A 12,146-nucleotide genomic window follows, 5' to 3' on the forward strand; every position below is an offset into this window, starting at 1 on the left:
CTCAAACCATCACCACGTCATGGCCATGGACTTCTGCCATGGCTTGCTGTACCAGTGGTCAACTTTTGCATTTGATTACATAACCAAATACCACACAGAACTGGAAGACGTCAGAGTTTGAGTTGTCCCTCTTACCTGGCAGCCCAATCAGTGTTTCCACCAAAGTCAAAGGGAATTTGCTTACCCCAACTAAAAGATGGAGTTTGTTGTGCGACCACAAGGTGATCCAAGCCCAGTTGCTTCTCAGCGATGGAGTCTGTCTCTAAAATTCAGCGGGATCAAACTAAGGTCAGGACCTGCATTCTGGCTGGAGGTGCTGCCCTACGTGAGGCCCCTCCTTGCTGGGGATGTCTGGACAGCAGAAAGTCCCTTTCTCTCAGTCCTCTTGGTTGTATTACCCTTTCTGAGCTTTCAGAACACTGTTTTCTCACTCTCTTAAGACTCACATTGTTGGGAAAACTGGCCACAAGGTCAAGAGGGTGACCCAAGCAAGAGCAGCATGTTCCCGTCATGCAGACTGGATAGAAACCAGTCTGTGGGACAGGAAGCCCAGCATCTGTTGCATGTGTCAGTGTGTCTAGTAGGTTATGCTTCTTTTCATCATCTACCTTTGTTTACCAAACGTATTACATCACTGAAGGATTGCTTAACTTGGTTTGCCTGTCAGTGCCATTCCTGAGAGGTTGTGGTCTTCTTCAGGCTTACTGTTTTCACTCCAGTGTGACCTTGGGTGCATTAGTAGAACCATGGTATGCAGGATGAAGGCGCTGACAGCGTGAGGAAGTGAATATGGTATATTCAGCTAATGTCACTTCTCTGCTTAAAACTCCCCAGTGGTTTCCCACTGTACTTGAAATAAAACCTAAATAAAACCTTCGTCCTGGCCCATCAGGGCATCTCTCGTTGAGCCACCGTCTACCTCACTAGCCTCTTAGCTTCCAATTCTCTCCTTTCCAATCTTCTATTCCTTAGATGCACCCAGCTTGCTCCTACCTTCAAACCTTTGCTCTGGTTATTCTCCTGCCCGGGATGCTCTCCCCCATGTCATCATGTGACATCCTTTTTGTATACACAGGTCTCAGTCTACTTCCTCAGAGAGACCTTTCCAAAGTAAATCTGAGGTAGGTCCCAGGCATTCTCATCACCTCACCCTGTTTTTTTTATTAATTTATTATTATTATTATTAGTTAATATTTATTTATTTGCCTGCATCGGGTCTTAGTTGCAGCACATGGGATCTTTGTTGTGGCATGCGGGATCTTTTGTTGTGGCATGCGGGCTCTTCGTTGCAGCGTGTGGGCTTCTCTCTAGTTGTGGCACGTGGGCTCAGTAGTTGCGGCACACTGGCTCTCTAGTTGTGGGGCATGGGCTTAGTTGCCCCGCGGCACGTGGGATCTTAGTTCCCCGACCAGGGATCGAACCTGCGTCCCCTGCATTGAAAGGCAGATGCTTAACCACTGGACCACCAGGGAAGTCCCCTCACCCTGTTTTATTTTCTTCAAAGTCCTTTTTACTATGGTAAGTAATCTTATCATTTATTTGTTTCCTTATTGTCTTTCTCTCCCCACGAGAATGTAAGCTCCACAAGAGCAGGGACCTTGTCAATCTTGTTTACTTGTATGTCTCCAGCGCCTAGAAAAAAAAAAAGTACCTGCCACATAGTAGGAGCCTAACAAGTATGTGTTGAGTGGCTAATTGAGTGAATGTAGGTGGTTATTAGGAGCACGTTTGGGAGGAGGATGTTGAGGATTACGATAGTGACTCACAGCCAAGCCACACGGCTATTTAGCCCGAAGGAGAGAAGATCCAGGGGGCTACGTGCTAACTGTGTAAACATTCAAAGCTGGCGCTATCCCCAAAGTAGAGCCTGCCCTGCTGGAAGAGATCTGCCACTTCACTCATTTCTCGAAGCCGGATTGCTACCCTCTGAGGAGATGGGCTTGTTCTGGGCAGCCCCATGGGGTAGAACTGGGCCACCAAGTGGGAACTCTGGGAAGATGTATTTTGGCTCTACAGGGGGAGATTTTTTTTTACGTTGTCATTGCTGTCTGAGGGTGGAGCGGACTACACTAGCGAGTAGTGGTTTCTCAGGCACGTCAGGTGTGCAAGTGTAAGTTGGACACACTCTGGGAAGACCCGGTGTGGGGAGGTATGGGGGTCTAAGTCTACACGGTTAGACCAGACAGGGTTTACAAGCCCTTTCAACCCAGAGTAGCAGCAAGTCTACCCTATGTTTTTATTTTCTTATTCATTCAGTAAATGTCATATACCAGCTGTGTGCTCAGGCTTTCCCCCGCCCTTCGTGCTTCCCCCTTACAGAGGTGGGGGGAGATACCTACCTCAGGGCCCCCTTGCAGTGAGCGGTGGGGGGTTGGGGTCGGGGGAGGGCTGCAGGGAGGGTGTCAGACGCCGTAGGAAGACACCGAAGTCGGGAGGGGGGAGCCTGGTCTAGGTCATCGGGGAAGGCCTGCCAGAGGGAGTGGGCTTTACACAGTGGTCTGTAGAACTGGTGGGGGTCGTCAGGAAGAGAAATGGGAAAAAAACCCTGAGGGAGGAGAGTGTGGAGCCTGATGGCTTTGAGCAGCTTAAGAAGTTCTGTTACAGTTTCTGGCACTTAAGGGCTTAGGGCCAGGAAAGTTGAACGTGCTCGGGGCAGACCCACGTGGTAAAGAATTTTGTCACTATTACTTCTTTGAGAAGCAGTGGTAGAGCACAGTGTGCAGAGGGAGGAGTGGAAGAAGCAAGCCGAAGGGACTGGAACGGTGGCAGAAGCCAGGCCAGTGAGGCCTCGGAAGCCGGGTCTGGGCTGCACGCCCGGGGCAGTGAGGGCCCGGCAGGGTTTAAACAGTGGAGTGACAAGGGGACTTGTGTTTTGGAGAGAGCAGTATCCTCATTGTGGAAAATGGGTTTGAGAAATGGCAGGGAGAGCCACACAGAGGTTGTTAGATCGTCCTCGGAAGAAACAGTGGTGGCCCTGGCTAAAGTGGTGGTGTGGGAAGAAGAGAGACGAGCAGATTTCAGAGGTGTTTGGGAGGGGGAGTTCAGACCGGTCGATCAACACAGGCTGAGACAGACCTGGGGTCTTTCAGTTTTGGGCAGTTGCGGTGCCTTTTTTGGTTTAGTGGAGATGATCCCATTTCCTGGGACAGAGAACACAGGAAGAGAAATGGTTTTGCTGGAGGTGGGGACTTTTGGAGGCGTGAATGTGAGGTGCCTAGGGGACAGCTAAGTGGCAGTTCCCAGTAGACCCTTGTGTATGTCAGTCTGGAGCTCAGAGAGGTCTGGGCTGACGGCACAGACTGAGGAGGCTAAAGCACGGAGTTGATGCTGGAACTCCTGGGGGTGGATGAGACAGCCCAGGGAGAAGGAGTAGCATTGGAAGGGGAGGCAGCCAGGCATGCCAACATGTAAGGGACAAGGAGAGGAAGAGGAGCCTGAGAAGGGGCAGGCACCCAGAGTGGGGCCTGGAGCCAAAGGAGGGAGAAATCACCAGGCCTCAGATGCCCTCTAAAGGTCAGGCCAAGACAGGCCTAAAAAGGTTTGGACATTAGGGACCTGAACAGAAGCAATTATTTTTTGCTTTTGCTAAATGAGGTATATTTAGCAAGGTTGTTCCCCTATATTCTGGATTAAAAGGGGTGCCCTACTGGGTCAAGAAGAGCCTCTGTCACCACAGTCCAGTCTCAGCAGTGGGTAAAGGTGAACACAAGTGACCGAAGTCTGGAAGGCCCTGGTCTCACTCCTGGTAAGGGAAGCGTAATACTTTCCCACCTGTAATAGCCTTGACCGTTTCAGGTACTTAGGACAGTCACTCTGCCACCAGGTAGAGATGACTGTAAACTAGAAATGTAGAAAGGAATTGTTAGGTCTTAAGCACTTACCATTAAATAGAACTAGAGTTGATGGCTTAGCGGTTGTTCTGTAATCAGTCCCTGTTACGAGTGGCTAAAGAGATTGGCAGTGGGAACCAGGATGGGCTGCGAACAGGGCTGGGAGAAGTCTCCGACAGGACTTCTGAATCCATAGCCGAGAATGTGGCTTCTATTGAATCATAAGAGATAGGGAGGGATTTCTAGCTGTGACCCACTGAGATGAAAAATTGGGTTGTATCATCTTGTCCTGGAGTTACCGTGACAGTGGTTGGGGGGCAGGGGGTGGTAATAAAAGGAACAAAGGCTCTGAATCTGACCTGGTTTTGAATCCAGGGTTTATTGCATACTAGCCAGGTAACCTTGGACAAGTGACATGGAACCTCTCTGAGCCTCAGATGGTTCATTTGTGAAACACGGTTTATATGGCTATTGTCAAAGGTACATTAATGTGTGTGGAGCCCCTGGCACAAAAGAGATATTAAACAAATGGTCACTACTGCCATCCTTATCATTTTTATCATCATTATTGTCAACATTACGTTCATGTAGTTGTTATAGATTACAAAACACTTTCACATGTTCTCACTGAAGTAGAAACAGATTTCAGCTCAATTCGCTCCCACAGAATGAGGTTTTGCAACCTTCCTCTGTCATAGCACTGGTAATACCATATTATCACCACATTGATGTATCTGCCAACCCCATTAGACTGTGAGCGCCTTAAACAGAGCGATCCTCTTATGGATGCCCAGTGCTAGAGTAATCTAGTGGTTCCGTTTCCATGCATTGTGGATCCACGTAAGGAAGCACTTTCTCACGACCAGAGCCCTTCAGAAGTAGAGCAAGTGGCTTCAAGATGTGAGCTCCACCCCGCTTCCCGGGGGTATGTCAAGGGCCACCTGGCAGGGACATAGTTGAAATGTGGCTGAGCTGATTGGGAGGCTGGCTTAGAAGAGATGGTTCTTAAGCCCCTGTTTACGTCCTATTAGTGCTTTAATTGGATGAAGCAGTTCTGGTGTCCACTCAAGTTCATTCACAGGAGCATTTGCAGACTTCCCTGGTGGCGCAGTGGTTAAGAATCCACCTGCCAGTGCAGGGGACACGGGATCAATCCCTGGTCTAGGAAGATCCCACATGCCGCAGAGCAACTAAGCCCGTGCACCACAACTACTGAGCCCATGCGCCGCAACTGCTGAAGCTTGTGCGCTCTAGGACCCGCGTGCCGCAACTACTGAGCCCACATGCTGCAACTAAAGCCCTTGCACCTAGAGCCTGTGCTCCGCAATAAGAGAAGCCCCCGCAATGAGAAGTCTGCGCACTGCAATGAAGAGTAGCCCCCTCTCACCACAACTAGACAAAGCCTGCGCGCAGCAATGAAGGCCCAATGCGGCCAAAAAAATTAATTAATTAAAAAAAAAAAAAAAGAGGAACATTTGCATGTGTTTAAGTCTGTGGGCCCTGTGCACAGTGAGCCAGACGTGGCCGGCCTTGAGGACTCTTCCTTCCTGTGCTTCCCCAGCTCTTCAGAACTCACAGGACTCACCTTAACCCCAGTAGATGAATATTTTTTAATGTAAAAAAAATTTCAAAGTATAATTTTATATGGAAGACAGTGCGTTTTTAAACATCAAATTGGTCCTGGATGTTTTGGCAGCATTTACTACATAACCTTTTGGATTTATATTTTCTCTTTCATAGAATAAAAACTTCAGTGCCACTACCTCTGGAGTTCTGCAAGTTCACATTATGTAAATATATGTAATAAAATATTTACTTAGGGTTTCCATAAAAAAGGTCCAAAGGAGAGAATAAGAGAGCTTCTCTTTGCTGGTTTTAGAGGCTCTTCTGGGAATTCTGAAATTTAAGCCTCTCAAATATGTTTGGATTGGCCCCCTTCATGTTTTATCTCCTGTAATGAACTCTTTGTCAGTTTGTCAATTTTGACTAAGGACAGAAAGTTCATGTGTAGTAACAACACACCGACTGAGTTTAAAATTATGGTTTTTATCATGATGTAATAATCCTTCTCTTTTCCTTTAGTCAATATTTACCTGTTAAGCTAGTATATTATAATTCTGACTTCAAAAGAAGACACTTTATTTTACCTTCTCCAAGTGTTGGTTTTAGATACTTGTAATATCGAAATTGGGAGTTGTTGAGCTGTGTGAGACGCTTGGCCACATTCTCTTAGGGCTGAGTTCCTCGATCATTGCGGGGCAGGTTTCACTGCTCCCAGTGACCCAGCAACACAGCTGCATGGCTCACATGATGAGGCAGCTGAACTTTGAGCCACGCTGGTTTTCCTCAGCTTTCCAGACAGCTCTCTCCTCTGTGGGAAATAAGTCTATTCTGTTATCCCATAGCAGCCAGTATTTCTTAGATGGACTTGGGTTTTCCCTAATGTATTAGCGTTACAGGACTGGGTGGAAAAACCCAATGCTGCCCTGTAGGAGTGTGAGACAGATGAGAATGGGGAATCTTAAATTCTTTTCCATCCCTGAACCTCTTATTTTAACCACCCCAAGTTTAAACATTTTTCCATTTTAAAAACAGGGAAAAATCCTCCCCCAGTGAAGAAGGAATAGGAGGACAATAAATGGCTACAAAATTTGAGGCTAAAATGTGAGATACCTTAAGACTGATTATCCAGGTAACCAGAGGAAAGAGTGGTGACGTGTCAGTAACTCTTCTGAGTCAACTTGGGAATCAGTCAGGATTCTTTTAGTGAGAATTCAAGTTCAGCTGGATCCTGGAGTTCAAATGAGGTCATCATGATTCTCCCTTTATTTCTTAGACCTGTTATTTTCTATATTGGCATGATTATGTGGCAAAAATGTTTCCTTGGCAGCTCCAGACTTATTGTCTAGGGTCCTGGGAGAGAGACCCTCTTTTCTGAAGCCCGTATCAATCCCTGAAAACAGGCTCAGAATAAATCTATTGATACTTGAGTCACATGCCTGTGCCTAGACCAATCACTATGAACAGGAATGGAGTATAGCGGAATTCCATCAAGCACATATTTAAATTATAAGCAAATTCACCTTTGTGCTTGTATCATCAGTGTGCTTCTGTCTGCCCATGATGCTTCCTCTCTCCAAACTATATGCCATTTCACATGTGTACTCTTTTCCATATTCTGTCCATTATGTGCATTTTTGTGTGCATATGTTTGTATATAATCACATATACTACATCTGATAGATGACTTATGGGATGTTCAAGAGGAAATCTTAAATGTATAACCTAACCAGCCCCCAAGCCCACTTTAGGTATGATTCCACCAGCCTGAGTCATCTGACCATGTCTCTGGTAGAACTCATAGAGAAGACAGGGCCTGTTGAAAGCACAACCCCACCAGGAAGGGAAAGGGCAATTCTAAAATGGAAAAAAAGTAGGTCTTTTACCACAGTAGGCAAACAAATTGTTGATTCGTTCACTCAACAAACATTGAGTGCCTGTGGTGTGTCAGGCATTCTTCTAGGCACTGGACCTACAACAGTGGACTTGACACAAAAATCCCTGCCTTACTGGAGCCTGCACTGTAGGGGCAGACAGTAAACACATGAGCCAGTAAAGATGTGCTGTGATATCTGATAGTGATGAAAGCTCTGAAGAGAAAACCGCGAGAAGCATCTTCAGTTATGGATTAGGTGCTTTAACAGTATAGTTAGGGGAAACAGAGGGCAGAGAATCTCTTCTTGTCCTGGGATTCTCTTTCAGTTGACCCTTATAAGGTAAGAAGGATTTTGATGGGCAGATCCTGTTGTGATTATTATCCCAAGTGTAAGGAAAAGCATGAGCCAAGCAAGCACCTGAATGGGATGAGGTAAGATACGTTCTGGGAATGGAAAGCAGTTTCCCGTGACAGCTGCATAGAGAGCATGTGGCGGATAAGCCGTAAGGCTGGCGAGGTGGACTGAGGCGGGCCCGTGCACGGGCATGAGTGACAGGCTAAGGGGCGACATCACCACACCCACGGTTACGAGAGGGGTATTAGCAGTAGTGTGGAGGGCTAGGTGGCAGGGGATGGAATCAAGGTAGGAAGGCCAGCAGTGGGGCTGAGGAAAGGCTGTGGCTGGGATAGACGGGAAGGGCAGTGCTTTCAGGGGCAGGGTCTGCAGGATTTAGGCATTAATTCCTTCTAGTGAGCTGTAAGGATTTGTGGTCATCCAAAATGAGTCTTCTTTTACAAGTCTACTGATGTTTACTCAAAGACAAGAAGCCTTTAGAAATGGTAAACACTTGTAAAAATTTTTAATGTGATAAATGATTAATGGGATAAAAGTGGTTAATGGTTAATGGGATAAAAATCTCATCATCTGTTGGCGTACAATGAGGAAAGTAAATATAGCAGGCACCGCAGTGGGTAGGTGGAGCACAGGGCCAGCCTGAAAATGGCAGCCTGTACTCCAAGCCCTGTGGCCTCTGGGAGGGACATGCCTTCTCGGGATGGATTCCCAGGAGGGATTGCCCTTGCCTTCCATTCCGGGCTGATCAACCTTCTTGTGCATCTACAGGCAACTTTGAAGTGGGAGTTCACATCGCTGACGTCAGTTACTTTGTTCCTGAGGGATCCAGTCTGGATAAAGTGGCTGCTGAGAGAGCTACAAGTGTCTACTTGGTTCAGAAGGTAAAAATCAGTTTCCAGTTTCTTGGATTGAAAGACGTGCTTCTATTTAATCATCTTCCTTTGTTTGTTTGTTTGTTTCTCCTTAAAAACATTCATGAGGGACAGCAATCTTGTCTGAACATCTTTTCTCACATCTAATGAGATCTTTAAAAAATGGTTTTCCCTGGGAAGGTGTTTGCCCTCGGTTATTGTATGTTTTCCTGTTAGGCCCTTGTATGTTCAAGAGGAGCCAAACTGAGGCGTTCTCAAGGCAGGACACAGGAACTCATCTCAGGCCTTCAGACTGGCCCTGCCATATAAGTAACTCAGACAAGTGGTCAGCTTCAGAAAGAAACGAGGAACTTTCAAACTGTGTTCCAAAGTGGGGCTTCAGCAAACTCCGCCCACACCGTTCACAGTTCTTATAAAGTCTTATTGCCATACAGTCACACCCATTCATTTATGTAATGTCTGAGGTGACGTCACACTACTGTAGGAGAATGGAATGAAAATTTACTAGTGGCCTTTTAAGAAAAAGTTTCGAACTCTGGTGTGAAGAGTGGGGGCTGATCTGCTCTTGACCTGCCCTTTACAAGATAACCTGGTACATCCCAGAGATGCAGAAGCAAAGGGAGCCAAGTCTGGGCTTTTCCTCTTAGTCCTGATGTTGCCTCTCTTGGTAAGTCACCGAGTCTCTCTAGACCTCCTTTGACAAGTATTTAATGATGAGCACCAGTCATCTGCCAGGCACTGCCCTAGGCCTGGTGGTGAATGAAAGACCATACCTGAGTTATTCCCCCACTAGAGCTCATGAATTCTTCTCCAGGCTTCTTCCTCCTCCATTTGACAGTCTGTTCATCTGCTTATTTGGCTCATCTTACATCACTGACTGTATCATGACTTTCACCTCCTAACTTCCTTGAATCCGGTGATCCAGTTTTGGATTGCTACATACACTGGCTTGAACCTTCCCTCCTCCCATGCCCTTGGACATGACTTCTGATGTTTGCACTTTGACTGCACTTAGGTGAGAGGTATATCCCCTCCATCTACCCACATATCCCGTGGCCTTCTGGCAGCTGGGAGCCCTTTACCTGGCCCCGTCTCTCAGGGGCGAGAAAGCAGCCCAGGTGCCAAACCGGCTCCATTCTGGGAACTTCCAAATGTCATCACCTAGAGAAAGGAGACAGCTACCCAGTCTCCCTCCACTGCCTGCTCTGACTGGCAGCTCCCACTGCCAGCACGCCTGTGTGCCCACACAGCTGGCAGAGGAAAAGCCAGTCTCTGAGCACTGCCCTCACTCACAGCATGTCCTGGGAGGCCACTGTGCTTTGGGGTCCTGCCTCTCTAACTCCTGGGAAAATTCAGCCTGCTGCCTGCTCCGGATGGAAGTATCTAGTGGGGTGCCAGGCTGTAGGTTTGAGAACGCCAGCAGCATAGGGATCCTGGAGAGGCCCTGGAAAGGCGGTTCTCTGAGCCCCTGACCTTTATGAACCTGCAGATCTTGGCACAGCATTGAGACACATCTGCAGGACAGCATTCCCCTGCTCTTAGTTATTGCTGACCTCTCTTCACTACCACCCCTTCAAAACAAGGGCTTGGGAAACTCATGCCCCTGAACACGTGAACCCCCGCTTCCTGCTCTTTTCCGGTATGCACTGGCCCTTTTGTGGACGTGCTGTCTAGACCCTGGCAAGCAGGCCACCAGGGGGTCTGTGTGCTGCTCACTCTGGAAATGCCCCACCCCTAGAGTCCCAGGAACCTGACCCCATGCTTTTATCATGACTGGGCCATGGCCGTAGGGAAAGACTAATGTCATCTTGGCAATGCTAAGGGTGGTAGCAGATCTTTTTAAGAGGCAGTGTTCTCCTGGGTTCTGTTTTTTTTCCTAGCTAGAGATCTGAAAACTGTCACTGACTTCTTCACATCGGTTCTCCTGGATGACCCTGTGGCACCACCGCCATACCTCCCACCTCCCCATCACATCATTTCCTGGAATATACCATCTGCCAGGGGTCTATTCAGACACAAAGACAGAGGAACCATATTCCAAACGCATGATCGGCCTGGGGCCCAAGGCTTGTAAGTTCACCCAGCTATTACAGTACAGTTTCGTTCCAAGTCTGAAACCAAGGCTCTCTACAAATAGAGGCATCAACTTGTGTCAAGGGTTTCTTAGCCTCTCCCTCTTGCCTGTGGAGCCCACTTCTGCCAGAACTACCACAGCTTCAACACGGCCATCATCTAAGGTTTTCACCCATTCCATAAACCCAAGACCTTCTGTTGCTGTGCTCTGAGGCACAGGATTAGGACTCCTGGCACCTCAGCCATACCTGGCAGCATGTGTGACATGTGGAAGATGGACTTCCATACATACCTCTGCCAGGTCCAACAGACCATGTCATTTGGCCTTTGAGTGGTCCAGCCGTCTGCTAGCAATAAAAGCACAGAATCTCTACTGAGCAGAAGGGTTGCTGCACAATGGAATCACCATTCATTTCCCCAACCCTGCCTTGTACAGATCCATTACTCCCCCACTTACGTACATGGTCCTGGACCACTTACACCAGCAATCTTCATGCCAGCCTCAGGAGGGGTATGTTCTACAATCCCTGGACTCCAGTTCCAGCAAAGTGCCTATGTGGTGCCCACGAAGGTGTTGGCAGTTCTAGAACGGAAGTTTTCCGGGACAGTCCAAAAGTTCCTAGGATTTCTAGCATTTACCAAGTTCCTCTTACATTTCCAATCTGTCCACCGCAATAACTAACCTCTCAGAAGGGAAGAGACAAAAATTAACTCAAAATGAATCACAGACCTCAATGTGAAATGTAAAACTATAAAACTCCTAGAAGATAACATTGGAGAAATTTTAGATGCCCTTGGTTTGGCAATGACCTTTTATTTATTTATTTATTTATTTATTTATTTATTTATTTATTTAATGTTTACTTATTTTTGGCTGCGTTGGGTCTTCATCGCAGCGTGCAGGCTTTCTCTAGTTGTGGCGAGCAGGGGCTACTCTTCATTGTGGTGTGCGGCCTTCTCATTGCAGTGGCTTCTCTTGTTGCGGAGCACGGGCTCTAGGTGTGAGGGCTTCAGTAGTTGCAGCACATGGGCTCAGTAGTTGCAGCACATGGGCTCTAGGGTGGGTGAGCTTCAGTAGTTGTGGTGCGTGGGCTCAGTAGTTGTGGCGCATGGGCTTAGTTGCTCCACGGCATGTGGGATCTTCCCAGACCAGGGATCGAACCCGTGTCCCCTGCATTGGCAGGCAATTCTTAACCACTGCGCCACCAGGGAAGTCCAGTAATGACCTTTTAGATACAACACCAAAGGCACAATCTATGAAAGAAAGAATTGATAAGCTGGACTTAATTAAAATTAAAAATTTATGCTCTGCAAAAGACACTGTCAAGAGAATGAAGAGATAAGCCATAGACTTGGAGGAAATTTGCAAAAGACACATCTGATAAAGGACTATTAGCCAAAATATACAGAGAACTCTTAAAATTCAACAATAAGAAAATGAACAACCCATTTAAGAATAGGCAAGAGACCTTAATAGATACTTCACCAAAGAAGGTATACAGATGGCAAATAAACATATGCAAAGGTGCTCCACATCATATGTCATTAGAGGAATGTAAACTAAAATAGTAATGATGCTA

General features: G+C 47.1%; 1 protein-coding gene across 3 annotated transcripts in view; it reads left to right on the forward strand.

The window, feature by feature from the left end:
• DIS3L2 (DIS3 like 3'-5' exoribonuclease 2) overlaps positions 1-12,146 on the forward strand; it is a 391,634-nt gene that overhangs the window by 270,004 nt on the left and 109,484 nt on the right. For all 3 annotated transcript variants that reach the window (XM_036858529.1, XM_036858530.1, XM_036858528.1), the window contains exon 11: positions 8,390-8,502. In XM_036858529.1, the coding sequence (XP_036714424.1) occupies positions 8,390-8,502 (113 nt within the window). The remainder of the gene's footprint in view (positions 1-8,389; positions 8,503-12,146) is intronic.

This window comes from Balaenoptera musculus, chromosome 7, assembly GCF_009873245.2.
Source record: "Balaenoptera musculus isolate JJ_BM4_2016_0621 chromosome 7, mBalMus1.pri.v3, whole genome shotgun sequence".
Classification (NCBI taxonomy): Eukaryota; Metazoa; Chordata; class Mammalia; order Artiodactyla; family Balaenopteridae; genus Balaenoptera; species Balaenoptera musculus.